Source organism: Enhydra lutris, unplaced genomic scaffold (genome assembly GCF_002288905.1).
Source record: "Enhydra lutris kenyoni isolate GAN:26980312 unplaced genomic scaffold, ASM228890v2 scaffoldscaffold5, whole genome shotgun sequence".
In the NCBI taxonomy this organism is placed as follows: domain Eukaryota; kingdom Metazoa; phylum Chordata; class Mammalia; order Carnivora; family Mustelidae; genus Enhydra; species Enhydra lutris.
Genome location: NW_019154089.1, coordinates 36,621,463 through 36,638,489, shown reverse-complemented (window position 1 = coordinate 36,638,489; position 17,027 = coordinate 36,621,463). Strand labels below are relative to the sequence as shown.

General features: G+C 58.8%; 1 protein-coding gene across 6 annotated transcripts in view; it reads left to right on the top strand.

Annotated features, from left to right (window-relative positions):
• LOC111140905 (treacle ribosome biogenesis factor 1) overlaps positions 1-17,027 on the top strand; it is a 37,219-nt gene that overhangs the window by 19,353 nt on the left and 839 nt on the right. For 2 of the 6 annotated variants that reach the window (XM_022493164.1, XM_022493160.1), the window contains exons 15-25: positions 164-349; positions 432-617; positions 780-920; positions 3,082-3,192; positions 7,384-7,570; positions 9,084-9,217; positions 10,782-10,895; positions 11,188-11,410; positions 11,899-11,984; positions 12,470-12,650; positions 14,538-15,878. In XM_022493164.1, coding sequence (XP_022348872.1) covers positions 164-349; positions 432-617; positions 780-920; positions 3,082-3,192; positions 7,384-7,570; positions 9,084-9,217; positions 10,782-10,895; positions 11,188-11,410; positions 11,899-11,984; positions 12,470-12,650; positions 14,538-15,385 — 2,397 coding nt within the window. In that variant the 3' untranslated portion in view covers positions 15,386-15,878. Of the gene's footprint in view, positions 1-163; positions 355-424; positions 618-779; positions 921-3,081; positions 3,193-7,383; positions 7,571-9,083; positions 9,218-10,781; positions 10,896-11,187; positions 11,411-11,898; positions 11,985-12,469; positions 12,661-14,537; positions 15,914-16,656; positions 16,701-17,027 lie in introns of those variants that run through there. The other 4 variants (XM_022493166.1, XM_022493161.1, XM_022493163.1 and 1 more) reach the window with 4 other exon arrangements.

Here is a 17,027-nt window from a genome sequence, read left to right as displayed (position 1 = left end):
CAGAGGTGGGGTGGAGAGGAGGACCACGCAGTTGGCTCAGCCTAGCCAGGGCTCTGCACAGGCGGGACAGACTTCTGCACAGTCACACCGTGAGTGGGCTTAACCTAAATGGAGCTGTGCTGTCTGCTTCCTTCCCCAATGCCGTTACCTTCTCACGATGCAGGTAAAGCCACCAGCGAGAACTCCCCAGAGCAATGTTGTCTCAGGGAGGAGCCAGGGGTCCATGCCAGCTGTGGGAAAGGCAGTGGCCACAGCAGCCCCGGCACAGCCGGGGTCAATCAAGAGCCCACAGGAGGAGAACTCAGAGAGCAGCGAGGAGTCGGACAGTGATGGAGAGGTCCCCACTCAGGTGAGGCCCTGGGAGAGTGGAGAGCAGCTCTTGCGGTTCCTTTGGCTCTCTCCCCTAATTGTTTCTCTCACTCCTGGTGAAGCCTGCAGGGAAGAGCCCCCAGGTCAGAACTGCCTCAGGCCCCAGCAAGGAGTTCTCCAGGAAAGGGGCTGCAGCAGCCCCTCCCAAGAAGACAGGAGCCATAGCCACCCAGGCAGGGAAGCCGGAGGAGGACTCGGAGAGCAGCAGTGAGGAGGAGTCTGACAGCGAGGAGGAGGCGCCAGCCCAGGTGAGGCCTAACAAGGAAGCCGCTGCAACACCAGGCCTCTGAGCTGCCGCCGCCCTCTCCGCACTCAGGACTTGGGTTCAGGGCCAGGTGAGGAAAGAAGACCAGATGAAAGCCGTGACTCCTGGACCCTTACCCCAGTGGCCATCCTCTGTGTCTCTTTAGGCGAAACCTGCTATAAAGCACCTGCAAACCAAGGCCTCCCTGATGAAAGGTGTCCCAGGCACTCCTGTATCCACCGAGGCCTCCGTAGCCCGAGGAGACACACCAGCGCCACAGAAGGCGAGACCAGCAATTCCTGCCAAGGTAAATGAGGCTGAGAATACCAGGATGTCACAGGGTGTCTTGAGGCTTGGGCTGTGATGCAGGTACCAGGAGGCACCAGGGAGCTAGAGGAGTCCCCTCCCTCACCTGGGACCCCAGGGAGAGCTTAGCCGGATGAAGCCTGGGGAGTGGGGAGAGGGAGGGAATGAGGAACCGACTTTGTCGTGGATGGTTTCCCTTCTATCTGTGCAGAAGGCAGCAGGAGTAGCCCTGCAGAAGTTCAGGGAAACAGACTCCAGGACAGAGAGGGCTCGTGCATGAGATGGCCTGGTAGCCAAAATTGAGCCTTGGTGTCAGAAGAGGCAGTAGAAGGTGGTAGCAGCTAGGGCAAACTGGAGAGCTCTGGTCCCAACTAGAAAGACGGTCCCTGTCAACTCCAGCAGCCGATTATGACCTTGTGGAAATGTACCTCTGTGTGGCCACATCTCTGTTTCTTAAGGGAAGCTGGAAATCCCTGTGCCAGGCCAAGCTCCTCCTCTCTTAGTTTTCTGGGTATGTGTTTTTTGTTTTTTGTTTTTTGTTTTTTTTTCCAGAAGCTAAACAAGCACCAAGAAGTCTGTTAAATGCTTCTAGCACTGACAACTGTCTTCAGTGCATCACACCAACTATGAACGCTCTTTCTCACTGGCAGAGATAAAGGGATGAAAGATGTTGGCCCTGCCCTCATGGGGCCTATAGTCAGTGGGACAAGATGAAGTAGCTGGATTATTGGAGAATGTTCTGGTAGCGCTCTGTCCAATGGAGCTGGGAGAACAGGTGTCTAGCGGTTGGAAGAGATGATTGAGCAGAGCTTGAAGGAAGACCAGGGGTTCACCAGACAAAAAAGTAGAGCCAGGCACTCCAGGGCAGGGGTTTGCCAAGGGGAGGCAATGTGAAGCCAGGCGGGTTCCACCAGGGCCAGCCGTCCTGTAGGCAGTAGTCACTTCTAGTTGCTTGTCACGTCTGTGGGGGCCTAAGTGCCAGACTGAGACACAAGGGTCCCAGGCCTGTTCAGACACGGCAGTATTTTGGTTTGTTTTTAAAGTTTTAAGTGGGTTCCTGAATCAGGACATCCTAATCTGGGAGAGAAAACCTAATTCCAAGAGCTTAAAGGGGATTGGTTACCTCACAGAGCACAAGGCTTTGGGGGAAAGCTGCTCCAGAGGTGGTTCCTTCAGCTCGGCCTCATGGGTGACCCAGATTTCTTCCATCTTCCATTCGCTGTCATGGCAGGGCCGCAGCGTCCCCAGAAGAGCTAGGATGTCCACCAAGCTGACCTCCTTTCCCCTCACCCCCTTGTCCAGATCTAAGGCATGGGCTTCCCCTGCTCAGTGATGAGGGGCCTGTGGTTCTGTGATTGGCTGGGAGAGGGGGCCACCAACCCTAGCAGAGCAGAGTCGGGGTTCTGATAGCGAGGAAGGCATGGGGCACAGCTGTTGCTGTGTGCGGTGTTGCCGACCCATTTAAAAAGTAGGAGATGACACAATTCAGGATCTCGTAGCTGCTCTTGAGAAACCGGACTCGGACAGCGTAGGTGGCTCTGCCGCTTTGCTCGGCCGGACTGAATAGTGAAGGGGGTGGGGGACTCTGGCCCCTGCCCTGGGCTCCCCTGAGCTGGTCATCACTGGTGCCTGCTGCTCCATGCTCTCCTCTCCTGGCCCCCTGACTGCGGCTCCTGCCCAGCCAGCCCCCCTCCTTAATGCCTGGTCTGGCGGCAGGGGGTGGAGCCTTGGAGCACTTCCGGCTGGCTCCTGCTTTTTTTTACCTGGGGGTGTTACAGACAGATAGAGCGTGCTGGGACCACTGGCTCACCTCTGCAACCTTGTCCTGGACTGCTGTCTCCTCTGCTCTGGACGCCTGGCCAGTAGCACTCCAGTCCTCAGGTCTTAGTGGGGTCTGACTCCTACGTCCCTTTCAAGTTCAGAGTCAGCCTTGGAGGGGGCATCGGCAGAGTGCAGGCCTGGGTTTCCAGGGGCCTCGGGGCATGCCAAGCCAGCCGCTGTCCTCCTGTTCATATAGTAAGGGGGCCATGCTGCCACCCATGGACAGCCAGCATATGGGAGGGTCCTTGCTCCCTGGCCAGGGTTTCCCCGCCCTAGTCCCTCAGTCGCATTCCCCATCGGCTAACACCCCCTCTCCCCTACCTGTGTGCTTGTCCCCCCAGAAGGAGGGTATCTCCAAAGCTGCCAGAAGCAAGCCCCTGGAACAAGTAACCCCAGAGAAAAACGCAGAGGGGTCCTCAGAGAGCAGTGACGAGGAGTTGCCATCCAGCCAGGTAGGCCCTTCCTTCGCTTTGGACACCACAGACTCAGGGCAGCAGGCGCCGGGGGTGGGGGGACAGTGAGGGCAGACCTTTGCCATTTAAACAGCACCTCACAGTCTCCTGGTTGATCTGTTCACCTTCACGGTGACCCCGGGAAATAGGCCGCAGAACGTCATTGAACATCCAGGCTTCAGAGCCAAACAAGGCTGGCTCTCCTAGCCGCCAGTTCCATGACCCTGGGCACACCCTCCCCGTCTGAGGCCGAGGTATCTGCCCTGGCAGCAGGCAGGGGGCGGACCCCCCCCTGCGTCCATGCGCAGCGTGCTGCCTGATGGGGCACGCCGGTTCCTGCGGGAGGGCCCGCGCTGTGGCCCACTTGAGGCATCGGGACTCAGAGCCCAGTGAGGGGAAATCCGCTCCCCACATTCTCATGATCTGTAAGATGCAGGGCAGGGGCGGCACCGGCCCTCTGCTCCCTGTATATCCCTGCTTGCTGCTTGGGATTGAAAGCCTTCTCCGTGGGGCTTGTTGGAATCTGATGGTCACGTCTGGGATCTCACTCCGGTGCCCATGGTGCACGTTCACAGGCTCTGCTGCACCCGCCAGCTTCCCCGGACTCACCCCCAAAGGTTGGGACCAGGCCCACCTTGTCTCCCCAGCTTGCTGAGTCCAGGCCTCTGTGTAAGCCCAGCCTTCCCAGAAGATGGCAGTGCCCTTGTCCTTTAGCCCCAGTTGCCTGGACGCCTCCGCCAGGTCCCCTCGGGGTCCTTGGCATCCTACAGTTACCAGACCCTCTCCTTAACCACTCCCTCGTACACCTGCCGTACCATGTGCTGATTGGCCCACCGGGGAGGTCAGATGCCACGTGCCACCCCCAGTGACAGGGTGGGGTGCTGGCTGCCGTTCCCTGCTCTGTAGCACAGGTAACAGAAATCCTGATGAACAGCTACACCTGCCATTACCGGTCACTTTCGGGGTGCCAAACCCCGTCCTCCGTTATCCTGCTCGGTCCCCACCGCAGCCTTCTGAGGGTAGTCCTTTTAATCCCGTTTGAAGGAGGAAGGAGTGAGGCTCAGAGAAGTTGAGTGTCCTACCCTGGTGTCCCATAGGCAGAACCAGTGGACAGACCTGGTGTTTGAATCCAGGCCGTCCATACTGTGCCCGTGGCCTGGCACTGCGTGCACTGGCCTCTCACCAGGGAAAGAGCAGGGCCGCCGCCATCAGGAGGCCACCTCCTCCTCTGAGCAGATCGGGACAGCTGGGAGGGAGGGGGCTGCTGCGCCCTGCGATGCGGGGGCCAACATAATTAAAATGAACATCATGCTTAAGCTCAACCATTTAATTGGTACGTTAGTCCTGAAGGTTCTGGAGTCCCTGTTAAAAAAGAAGCAGGAGAAAAGTTGGCATTTCATGTGTTTCCCTCGGAGGATTCAGGGCAGACGGCGCAGCCTGAGGAAGCTGCAGCCTCTCCTCCCTGCCGGGGTCTGCTTCGCTCCTTCGTCCCCAGCTCGCAGAGTATGATTAGTCTCGCTGTTTTGCATTTGTCAGGTACTTCTCCATTGACACGTTTTCCTCTGTTTTTGTTACTAGCCTGTCTGTGGAGAAAAGGGATCAGTGTCTGTGGAGGGCAGAGCCTCAGGCTGGGAGGCGGGCGATTGTGGCTCCATTCCCAGGCTCCCTCACTGTGCCCCAGTCTCCCCACCTGCAAGGATGGACCCAGCCTCTTTTTCTGAGAGAGACTTCAGAGGGGATGGTCTGTGGCTCCGCCCTCTTGGGCTGGCATAATGAACCCCAGGCCAGGGTCTGTGCTAGGGTAGATACCATATTAAAAAGACCTGAGCTTTGCCCTCAACATTTCGGGTCGAGTCTGAGATAAAGACCGTAAAGAACTGAATTAGAGTGTTAAGTCGGAGCCTCAGCATGGTTGGTCCCAGAAGGAGTTCCTGTCTGGTGCTCCAGGACTTCCAGTCTAGCTTGGCAGAGTTTGCTGGTCACCCTGGGTGAGGCCACTTGCCCTCTCTTGAGCCTCAACCTTCTCATCCCGTGGGGTGACATTCCCTGGGGGCTGGAAAACCACAAGGTTCCAGGCCCACCCCTGGAGAGTGGGATTTCCCAGCCCTTTCGTGTGGGGCTGGCCCAGGACCTGCTGACTAGCCCCCGGGCAGTTCTGTGAGGGGCTCTTGGGTGCCTTCTCAGCTCTGTCCCTTATTTCCATAGTTAATAGCCGGGGCTGGTCAGCCCCCCAACCCCCACTCGGCCCCAGACTGGAATGAGGGCACAGCTGGTGAGCCCAGCTGTGATGAAAGGCCCCCAAGTTTGGTTCTGTGGTAGGAAGGGAGTCCCTGCCTCCCCTGGAGGCCCTTGCTGCCCGGCACCTGCAGGGAGGCCCAGCCAGTGTCTGGCTGCATCAGCTTCCCGTGAATTTGTCACCTCTGTGTGCTGTGCTGTGCAGTTTCAAAGCACATCAGAGCCCCTCTGGCGAGCGAGCCCAGCCTGGATTACTAATAGCTCTGTTAACAGGTGGGAAACTGAGGCCCTCAATGCTCAGGGGCCTCCACGCATGGTGAGGTCCAGCAGAGGTGGGATCAGAGATAGGTTTCCTCAATTCCCTGGGTCCCACGGCCCACCTTTCGAATGGTGCGCTGGCACTGCACTGCTGTCGGGTCCTGGGCTCAGCCCCTGACCCCTCGCGTCCCTGCCCTCCAGCGCCACACCCCCTGTTCCGCCCGCGGCGACAAGGCCGTGTGGGCAGGTGCAACAGGGAGGAGGAGGCTTTGCTGCTGAGCTGCTTTTAACATCCCAGACGCTATTGTTTGCCTTGGTGGGTTCGGTGCCTCTCTTCGTCCCCGACAATCTGTTCCTCTGTCTTCTCACATATATATAGATCCCCCTCCCTCAACTGTAAGCCTTCTCCCACTTTCCATCCTTCTCTCTTTCATCATGTGGGAAGGCAGGCTCTGGAAGTGGCAGATCAGAGCAGCCGCGGGGGAGGCTGTTTGGCAAGGGTGGGAAGGGCCCCAGCCCAGCAGAACTCCCACCCTCGGGCGGGCCCCTCTCTGCTTGACTTTTCATGGTGCCTCTCCCACCGCACCCTGAGCCCCAAAGGTAATGGGCGAGATGGGGTCCCAGACCTTGGCCTTGGGCAGCTTCCTCCAGCTGCCTTGTGTTTCCCCCCAGGCCAAAGAGGGCATGGAATTCAGACAGACTCTGACCTCTGGGGATGGAAGGTGTGGGCTCACCTGGCTCGCTGACTCCAAGTATGTGAAGTGACCTCACATGCTGAGGGCATACCCACTGGAGCTGTGACCCCGGCCTGGTCCACAGGATCCCAGCGAGCAGCCTCTTTCCCTGTCTTGTGCTGCCTCGCTGGAAGTTGTAAAGCCTGCCCAAAGATAGAACAGCGTGAAGAACCCCCACAAGCCTTCCCCAGCCTCAGCAGGGCTGCCCTCGTGACCAGGCCCACTTTGTGCAAACCCTCCACTCCTTCCCTAGCACCCCCAGGTTCCTTTCTTTGAGAGGACAGCCACCGTACATACAACGACACCCCAAGAAACTGGCCTGCACACTGGGCATCCCCGCTTCCCAGAGTGTCTCACGAACAGCGGTCTTTATCTCTGGTGTGTTTGGATAAGAGTTCACACAGGGCCGCACATGGCGTTCGGTCCCTTAACTTCTTCGCCTTGGCTTTTCCCCTGTGCAGTTGGTTTGCCAAAGATGTGGGGTCAGAGTAGCTGGCTTGTGGCACTCTGGGCCACAACTTAGTGGGCTGCCCCAGTGTCTCCGGGGCGGGGGCAGCTTGGCTGCGCGGCTCCGCAGCCATCGCGGATGACAGCCAGGCTGCCGGAGTCAGCCAGAGGAAGGCAGGCTGAATTGGCTCTTCTGCGCTTGGCTCTAGTTCAGGGAGGCTGTGCAGCCTTGGGCAACTCTTCTCTCCTCTCTGGACTTCTAGTTCTCCCAGCTGTGCAGTGGAGCTAGCACTGCTGACCTCAGGGGCTCCAGGGGCTGTGAGGTGCTGTGTGGGTCTTAGCAGGTGCATGGGCTGGGGGTGTGCGAAGAGCGTTATGGGCGGCCGGGGTGGCCTCTGCCTGCCCAGCGGCCCTGAGTGCTCTGGACCCTTTGCACTGGCAGCCCCCCACCTGCCCTCCCCTTTGCCTGGCCAAGCCTTTAATCACTGGGGGGTATGTTTTGTTTTTGTTTTTCAAGGTGATTAAACCCCCTCTGATTTTTGTCGACCCTAACCGTAGTCCAGCTGGCCCAGCTGCTACCGCCACACACGCCCCAGCTGTAAACACCCCGAGGAAGGCCCGGGCCTCGGAGAGCGCTGCCAGGAGCTCCTCCTCTGGGAGTGAGGATGAGGATGTGGTCCCCGCGACGCAGTGCTCCATTCCTGGTGAGCACAGGCCTGCCGTGCAGGGCTGAGTCCCATGCAGGGCTGAGTTGTGTGCCGTGGCCGCCGGGCTCACCGGGCAGGAGCTGCCGGCGCGCGCATGCACGCACACATGCACACGTGCACGCATGCAGCACGCGCACAGACCTCACTACGGCCTGAAAGGGGAGGCTGCTGGCTGAGTCACACGGCACACAGTTGTGGGTCCGGAGGGGCCTGGGGCCAGGTCTCTGCACCCGACATTGGTTCGTCCTGATCTCTGTTTCCAGAGACAGTTTGCCGGGACTTCTCTGTGCCAGCTCCAAGGGCTAGAACCCACGCCAGTGGCCAGAAGCTGCAGGTAGCAGATTTCTACGTAATGGAGGAAAAGCTTCGTAACGACTGACTGCCTGAACAGGGAGAGGGCTGTGAGGTGGTAGTGAGCCTCCCAGTCCTGGTGGCATGTACAAAGGGTTAGGTAACCCCAAAGGAGACATCGTAGGCAAAGATCCCATCTCTCGGTGGGAGACAGGACCCTGTCTGGGGTTTCTGTGACTGAGAATCTGTGATACTCCCGTTGCCATCAGGAAAATGGCTAATGTTATGACACTCCACGAGGATGATAAGAAGACTTGGTTTTGGTAGCTCATTAAGTACAGAATAGCACCGAGGAAAAGATGTCACTATAATTCCACTGTCTGGAGTAATTACTGCCATTTTAGAACCATTCACTTTACAGAAACTGCGGCTGTATCTGTGTTTTGAGTGAGCTCCTACTGTGCATGTATGTGCCATAGTTTCTACCTGACCGACTGTGACATTACGTGTTTACCGTGTGATTCCTGCTGGCCGTAGAGCTGTCCTTTGGGTGGGCTTAGCATAGTTCACGTGGGCAGTGCCATGCTGGAGGAAGCTACGGGCTTCATGCATGGGCTTTGGGGCAAACATGCAGCGCTACAGGGAACCCACGGAACTGAGCCTTTGTAGATGACCATGATACTCTTATGGAGACTCTTCTAAATGCAGAGTCCTGCTCCGTAGCAGTGCTCCCCAGCATTGCTCAGAGTGGTGGCCCGGCCAGCTGAGGGGTGGTGGCGTGGAGGACTGAAGGGTGGGAAGAGCCGGGGTGAAGTCCTGGGGTCACTGCCACAGCTGATTCCCCTGAGCTTGCGACACGGAGCTAGCGATGGCTCCCACCTGTGAGGCTCAAGGAGGGAGCTTTTTTTTTTCTTTTTTTATTTATTTTTGTGAGAGAAAGAGAGAACATGAGCAGGGGATCTGGGGACAGAGGGAGGAGCAGACTCCCCACCAAGCAGGGAGCCAAATGCAGGACTTGATCTCAGGACCCCAGGATTGTAACCTGAGCCTTAGGCAGACGTTTAATGTCCTGAGCCACCCAGGCGCCCCGAGGGGGAGGGCATTAGACAGGCTTCTGCTGCAGGTGCCGTGAGCACTGGGCTGTGTCCCCAGGAAGGGCTGATAATTGGGGATTATGACTTGTGTACCCTGACTTGCACCCCACCCCGCTCTGTTTCAGCCAGTAGAACCAGCACAAGTGTGCTCACGGCCCAGCCAAGGCCAGCCGTCAGAGCCAATGCCGTGGGGGCCGGCAGCGGCGCGGCATCTGGTCAGGTGTCAGAAGGCAAGAAACAGGAGGCAGCCGTTGCTCAGGTACCTGGTGGGCAGGGCTGGGCCATGTGAGCTGGCAGGGGCGAGGGGGGCTCCCCGCACCCACGGGTACTGCTGGGTGGGACTGCCGTTGCTCTCCTCCAGCCCCGCGCGAGGAGCCACCCCTCGCCACCAGCACCTTCCCCGGCTCGGCTGCAGCGCCGACTGGGCTCCTGGAGACCCCTGGGCTGAGGAGGAGGAGTAGCATGGGAGCGTGGCCCCCAGGCAGAGCCAGGGTGCAGCTCACGCCCCGCGGCAGCCCTTCCAGCACCCTTGCACTTGTGGTTTCTTTTTCCCTCCCGGTTTGGAAGTGCTGTGAACAAACCTTGCCTGTTCTTAGTGGGCATAACAGTGATTTCCTGGCCTTCGCCATTCGTGGTGCGTTTCTGTTGGGTCTTGGCCTGAATCTGCCGCCTGAGCGGGGTGGAGTTAGCGGCTCACAGCGCACGAGCTGAGGGCTGCCCCTTGACAGGACCGCGGAGGCCTGTCCGGGATGAGGCAGGGCCCGGGCCCAGGTCTCTTCACTCCTCACCGCACTCCTGGGCCTTGCGGGTCAGCTTTCCCAGCCCATTGCATGTCACCCCCCAAATAGGACAGAAGGGAGCTGGGCACCCCTAGCCCAGAGGGGCTCATCACGAGCTCCGGCCCAAGAGAGGCTTCCTGGGAGCGTGGGAGCTGGGTAGCTGCACACTGGTCACTGCGGCCAGCAGCCCACCGCCGTTCAGCCAGCCGGGTTGCCGAGTGCGGCTGCGCGCCGGGCACTGGAGACGCCATGGCGGGGACGGCAGTGGGGGAGAGCCCCTTCCTTCATGGGCCGGGCCAGGAAACAAGGAAGCCAGAAAGTAAAGCGCTTGCCAACTGGTGGGTACTTTAAGAGAAACTGGGTATAAACTAGAGAATAAGGCGGTGAGTGGCTTTAGGAAGGACGGGGAGCGGCCTCCCTGAGGCAGCAACATCGACGCTAGAGACGCAGCCAGGCCAGGGCCAACCAGTACTCCAGGTGGGGAACCCGGGCTGCGGCCCCCTGGGGAAGCGCATGGGCAGGGAGAGCTGGAGGAAGCAGTAAGGCGAGCGGGGCCAGGCCAGACAGGCCATGGTGCGGGCCCTGTGGGCCATGCAGGAGCAGAGATGCGGGGGTGGGGCTGGAAGTCTCCAGGGTGGGGAGAGCCCACCCAGCTCTTTTCCAGTCCGTCTCCCTGACGAGGGGTCTGTGTGGGGGCAGGAGGGCCCCAGGGAGGCCTGTGGGGAGGCTGCAGCCACCAGGCTGGGGACTGTTCCCCAGTGCGAGCGCAGATTGAGTTGGGGGCCTCGGGTAGGACCTGGGCTGCTTCCCTCCCCTGGGGGAATCCCCTGAGAACGATAGGATCAGCTGATAACCTGAAGCCTGGACCCGTTTCCTGCCCCGATGGTGGCATCAGTCTTGACTCCCTCAGTCCCTTCCTCCAGCCCCACAGCTCCTTGTTCAGGTACAGGTCCCCTCCTCCCCCAGCCATGATCTGACCGGGGCCTAGCACAGATGGCATCCTGAGGACCAGCAAGTCTCAGGGCTGCCTGTGGCTGTCCACAGGTGACAAAGAGGAGCCCTGCTCACCTCCCACTGACCCAGGCCGCCCTGAAGGTCCTTGCCCAGAAAGCCAGTGAGGCCCAGCCTCCTGCTGCCAGGACCCCGTCTTCCAGTGGGGTGAGCTGGGATCCTGGTGGTGGTGGTGGGACCAGGCGTCACCCTGGATGACGGAGCACAGAAGGGAGGGCACAGACAGGGGCCCGAATCCCAGCAGCAGCACTTACCCGCCCTGTGACGAGCACACACCCCCCGACCTCGGCTGCCAAGCTGAGCGTTTGTGGGAGGGGTGCTAAGTGAGGCAGCTAACAGGCACCTATCTTGGAGGTAACTGGGGTGTTCGATAGACACCGAGTTTATTTCCCTTCAGTTTATCTTCTATTTCCTTTTTTTTTTTTTTTAACCAAATCAGGTTGATAGTGCTCTGGGAACACTCCCTGTTCCAGCCAAGGGGACCAACAAGGTCAGAAAGTCTGAGGTCCCTGCGCTCCAGCGCGCCACAGCCACTCCCACTGGACGCACCAAAGCCAAGGCCTCTGACCCCTCCAGCGACAGTGATGACAGCAGCGGCAGCTCCTCAGGGAGCGAGGAGGATGCTGACGGGCCCCGGATGGCTCCCTCGGCCCCCAGGCTAGGTGAGGGACCCAGGAGGAGAAGGCTAGGTGGGCCCAGAGCAGGGGAGTGGCAGCCTGGTGGAGTACAAGGCTCAGGTCTCAGCTCTGTATCTCCAGCTGTTCTGTGGCCTGGGCCCAGTCACCCCGATGCTGGGCCTCAGTTTCCCCACCTGTACAGCCCCACGAGGTGGTTGGTCCAAATGATACCAGAGACTTTCCAGCCCTACTGTTGGACTGCTGCCAGCTTTTTACCATCAGGCTCCCATAGCTGGCCTCCCAAAATCCCAGGATTGTGCTTCCCCCACGGAAAAGCAGGGAAGCATAAGTTGGGCGTTGGGAATTAGAACGGAAGGTTTTGGCATTCAGATGTCTTGCTTAGAAGGCTGCAAATAGCCGTTGACCTTGGAGGGAGTCATAGGAGCAGGTAAAGCCTGGGCATGAGGGCGAGGGACCAATGGAAGGCTCAGGCCATCCCAGGGCCTCCCAACAGGTAGCCTGTGCTCCCCCAGTAGGTCCAGCCCCCTCCACGACAGAGACCTTGGTGGAGGAGACCACAGCAGAGTCCAGCGAGGACGAGGTGGTGGCACCCTCTCAGGTAATGGTGAGGGAGGGGACTGGCCCCTTGGAGGCCTGGGGGTGGGCGCTCAAGGCCACCTGCTACAGTGTGAGGCCGAGGCTGTCCCCCACAGCGGGGCCCTCTCTCTCCCCCAAGGCTCTGTTTTAGCATTCCATGAGGGGTGGACTCCGAGAACCTGTGGAAAAGGCTTGCCTTGATTTTAGCTGAGTCCCAGAAAAAAAAGACATTTCAGAACAGATGGGATTTCTTTAAGGTTATCTTCTGTACACGGCAAGCACTAGTGATTTTCCATTCTCGTTAGTAGTAAGAGATTGTCTTCTTAAATGTACCCAATGAAAGTCTGTATTAATTAAAATAGTGCAGGGGGTATATTCAAAGGGCTAACACGCCCCCCACACTGGGCCTGAGAGCCAGCCTGATCTTCAGGGCTCCTCGGATGGCTCTGCCCTCAAGGGTGGAGCAGGGTTCTGCCTCGTTCATTTGTTCAAACTGGGTTTCTTCAGTCTCTCCTCTCAGGTTATGTGACCCCTGGGCCGACTCTGGCCAATTCCCAAGCTTCAAAGGCCACTCCTAGGCCAGACCTCAACCCCTCGGCTTCCTCTACTTCTGCCACCAAAGATGCCCCAGACGGCAAGCAGGAAGTGGAACCCCAACATGTAGCAGGTGCCGTATCCCCTAAAACAAGTGAGTCAAGGTCCACAGGAGAGACACAGTGGGACCCGGAAGGACAAGACAGTGGGCCCCTTCTTTCCCTGCCTTAGGAACAGGCCTACCGATAAGGTCCTGTCTGTCGCAGGGGCATCTCCAACCAAGGCCTGGTGCCCCACACCCAGGTGTCTGGCTTCCAAGATATGGGACGGCCTGGAAGTCAGGCTTTCCATCTCTGTGGGATTCTGGTGTAGCCATAGGGTGACCCTTGCCCTAAGTGGTCTTGGCTCTCTGTCTCCGTTAACTTTGCTTCCTAACAGAGGGCCTTGTGGTATGGGGGCTAGGAACTCAGGGCAGCTCAGACAGAAGGCAGGAGCCACTTTTGGAGAAGTCTCTAGCACATGGCAGAGACCTCAGGTGATGGGCTGACTTCTTGTGAAGCCTTGGACAGGACCCTGGCCACCCTGGGCCTCTGTGTCTTAGTCACACAGGGCACGGTAGAGCCATCCAGGGAGTGTCAAAGCATGGCACACAGACAGAATCATCACGTAGTGTTGAGAGGGCAGACCGGAGTTGCTGAGGTCCCCTAGCAAGGGACATCAGCCAGCCCTGACTTCGCCAGCGCTGAGGAACAGGTAGCTGTGATGGGCATGCCTGCGACAGCCCTGGGCATTCCCCAGCTTGGGTGTTCTGCGGTGTTTTCAGACAGTCAGCTGAGAAGTGGGCTGCGGTGAAGGAGGTTGCCAGCGCGAACCGTGCCCTCCTCAGCTTCCCTCTCCCCCCACCCCCTGTCCTTGCCAAGAAGCACTGAACAACTGAATCGGGCCTCCGTCTGCCTTGGGGACCCTTCCGCCTCCTGCCGTCTTCGCCTCCCCAGTCCGCCACAGCCCTGGAGCCAGAGCTGCGTGAGCTCCCGATGGGGGCCCACTGCCTGCTGCTGGGAACAGCCCCCAGCCCCGTGACGGGGAGCCTGGCCAAGCCCCTGGGCGCAGCCCCCAGGCGCCTTTCGGAGCCTGCGTGTAGGCACTCTTGTGTCTGTGAGGCCCAGAGAGAGCAGAAACCTGCTGAGGCACCTGGGGAGGTAGGGGCAGCAGTGGGACACCGCTCATGTCGCCCCGCACGCACTGCCCCAGCCTTGGCTTTAGCCGCAGCTCGCCGCTGCTGGGTCAGCAGAAGAGTCATTGCTCACTTTCTTCCCCAGCCTTCTTGGTGAGAGGCGGGTGCGACAGGGAGACATTTTAGAGGGGGCTGTGGTCGGTTTTTTTCACACGTGTAGTCAGCACACAATTATCAAAGGAGAGCAGAGGCGTGGAAAATTCTAAACAAAGGCTGCACCAGAAGTCACTCTGGCAGGCAGCAAACCTGCTTAGTCAGCTGCCACGTGTGTATACACCATGCCCGTCACCCCCTAAGCTGCCTTGTCCCCTGACCAGCTTTTACCATGAATCTGTGACTTTAGAACAGAGGCCTCACTGTTTATCTAAGCCCTTATTTTACAAATGGGGACACCGAGGCTGTGGGAGGAGCATGGTTCCCCAGCGCGCTGGTGATAGGCAAACCTGGAATCTAAGTCCCTTGCCTCTCATCTCTGGACTTCCGACTGGACAATACCGTCTCCCTCCTATCTGACCTTTCATTTTGCTGATAGAGTTCACGCCCCCTCCTTAAGATTTTGGAGTCCTTTTCCATCTCTAGCCTGACTTGAATGCAGGGAGACAAAAGAGCTAAGTTAAAAAAGCTAAGTTAGAAGCTCCTGGAAAGGTGTGAGGCAGGAGGTTGGGCAGAGTGACTGCTGGGCCGCCCTTTCCCTGTCTACCATCGTCAGAGGAGGCGGACTATGTCCCTAGATCCCCTCCTTGGCCCTTGTACGGTAGCCTGTTTCCTGGCTCTCCCCGATCGTGACCCCATGTCATTTCTTCACAGGCAGAAGAGAGGCTAATCCCACGCCTCAGAAGCCCCGGAAGCCCAAGAAGGAGGCCGGGAACCCTCAGGCCTCAGTGCTGGCCCTGCAGAGTGACATCAGCCGGCGCCTCCTGAGCGAGCCCTGGCCCCTGAATGAGGCCCAGGTGCAGGCCTCGGTGGTGAAGGTCCTGACGGAGCTGCTGGAGCAGGAGAGGAAGAAGGCCGCAGACGCTGCCAAGGACACCGGCAGGAAGGGCCGGGTGGGCCGCAAGAGGAGGCTGTCGGGGGACCAGACGGCCGCCAGAGCCCCCAAGAGCAAGAAGAAGAAGCAGCTGGTGGCCGGGGGAGGTGGGGAGGGTGCTGGCTCGCCAGAAAAGGCCCTCAGGACTCCCAAGGGGAAAGCCAAGAAAGATGGAGCAAGTGGTAACATCAAGGAGAAGGAGAAAGAGGCTCCTGGCTCCCGAGGAGCCAAGGAGAAGCCAGAAGGGGAACCAGGGACACTGAAGGTTGAGGTTGGAGACCAAGGCAACCCAAAGAGCAAGAAGGAGAAGAAGAAATCTGACAAGAGTAAGTGGCCGGCCAGCCGCAGCCCAGAGCAGACTCCTGGACCCAGGCTAAGAGTCTCCGGTCAGCAGGCCGTGGGGTGGGGGGCAGGCGCGTGGCCGGCACCGAAGGGGAAGGCCGCCGACTGGCTTGTGTGGGGCCAGGGAATGGTAGTGGCAGAGCCAGAGCTGGATCCCGGAGCTCCTGGGCTGACCCGCCCGGAGACGCGGAGAGGCAGCCACAGGGCACGGCCTACTTGCAGACCCCCAATGCTCGCTTGCCGTGTGCTTCTGCTTCCTGCTTCCGCGGCCCAGGCACCTGGATAGCAGGTTCCCCTCGGAGGTCACAGTCACCGGCCCTTCCTGAGCTCCGCGCTAGACCCTGTGTGCTGTGGAACCTCCTTTTATCCAGCCTTGTCTCTTCCTTAGGTGATATTCCTGTTACGGTAGAATGTCACTTCTTAAAGTAAATGTGTACAAGTTTTAAAACGTGAGTAAAAGAAAAATAGTAATAGTCCAGGTGGTCCATGAATGGGGCCGAAACCACAAGGCGGGCCCATGGCCACTCGGACCAGTGCAGGTGGTTGCAGGCCTGGGGCCTGTGTTTTGATGGGTCCCCGAGTGTGGGCAGCACTGGGGACCTGGCATTGAAAGGAGTGGTTCTAGGATCCCTTGAGACCAGCCCTATCTCTTGACATTGACCTCCCCCCACCACCAATGCTTCTGTTACTTAGGGGGGTTTACTTTGTTTCCTTAGAAAAGAAAGACAAGGAAAAAAAGGAAAAGAAGAAGAAAGTAAAAAAGGCCTCAACCAAAGACCCTGACTCGCCATTCCAGAAGAAAAAGAAGAAAAAGGTAGTGTGAGTTCTTGAGCGGTCTCCAGCCAGGAGAAGGACCCAGACCTGGTCCCCAGGGTGAATGTGATCAGCCCCAACCCGTGTGTACCAGACCTGGTCCCCGCTCCATGTCCGTTCTCAGGGTCCAGGGGCTGAGGGCTTGTGAATTGTGACACAGTGAAGATGGGTGGAAGGCAGGTGCCACCCTGAGGGGAAGGGACTTGGTGTGTGTGTGTGTGTGTGTTTGTGTGTAGAAGCCATGGGAGTGACCCCCCGTCTTTATCTGTGAGGTAGAAGGATGTTCTTGGGACAGATAAAGAAAGGAGAGCCTCGAGGTGGGGGGCAGGGAGGCCAGCCAGGTAGGCTGAGGGGAGAGGAGACATTCCCTGGGATTTGTGTACCCCACCAGGGGCGTGTCCCCACTGCAGAAATACACCCCTCCGCTTTATGGGTTCCAAAGACTGATCACCGGAATAGAGGGCCCTCCATACCTCACACGGGGCCGTTTTCGCTGTGGCCAGTGGAGCCTCAGCTGTGTTCAGAAAAGCTGAGCATTTGTTGGCTTCAGCCTCCTGGGTAAATGGGGCCCCATCCCTGCCTTTGGGGACTCCTGTATACCCAGTATCTGTTCTGGGGAGAGCTGCGAGTCCTCAGGAAAGAACCATCACATCCGCTTCTGGGGCGGGCAGGTGTGGACAGCGTACGGGGTTGGAGGGGGAGCTGCTTCAGGCCCAGGAGCCTCTCATGCTTGTCTCCTCACAGAAGAAGACGGCAGAGCAAACAGTCTGAGGGGCCCGCGGCGACAGGTATGCTTCCAGGCCCAGGGATTCCTGGTGAGGGTGGGAGCGTAGCTCTAGCATCTGGCCTGGTCGCAGGGCCCAGGCAGGGGGAAGGAGTGGGGGCTGGAGAGAGTGGTTCCGTCCCTCAAGGTCAGTGGGGCCAGTGAGGCGGTGCCGAGAATCAGAGCTGCAGAATCAGAAGGATCCAGAATAGTGATGGCAGCGACCAACACAACCCTCCCTGGGTATGGGCACTGGGGTAGTGCTGCTTTGCAGGGGAGGGTGAGGCTTGAGGTCAAGTACAGCTCGGTCTCTCCCCACCACTGTCCACTTCCTCCTCCTTGTGTTCTTGTC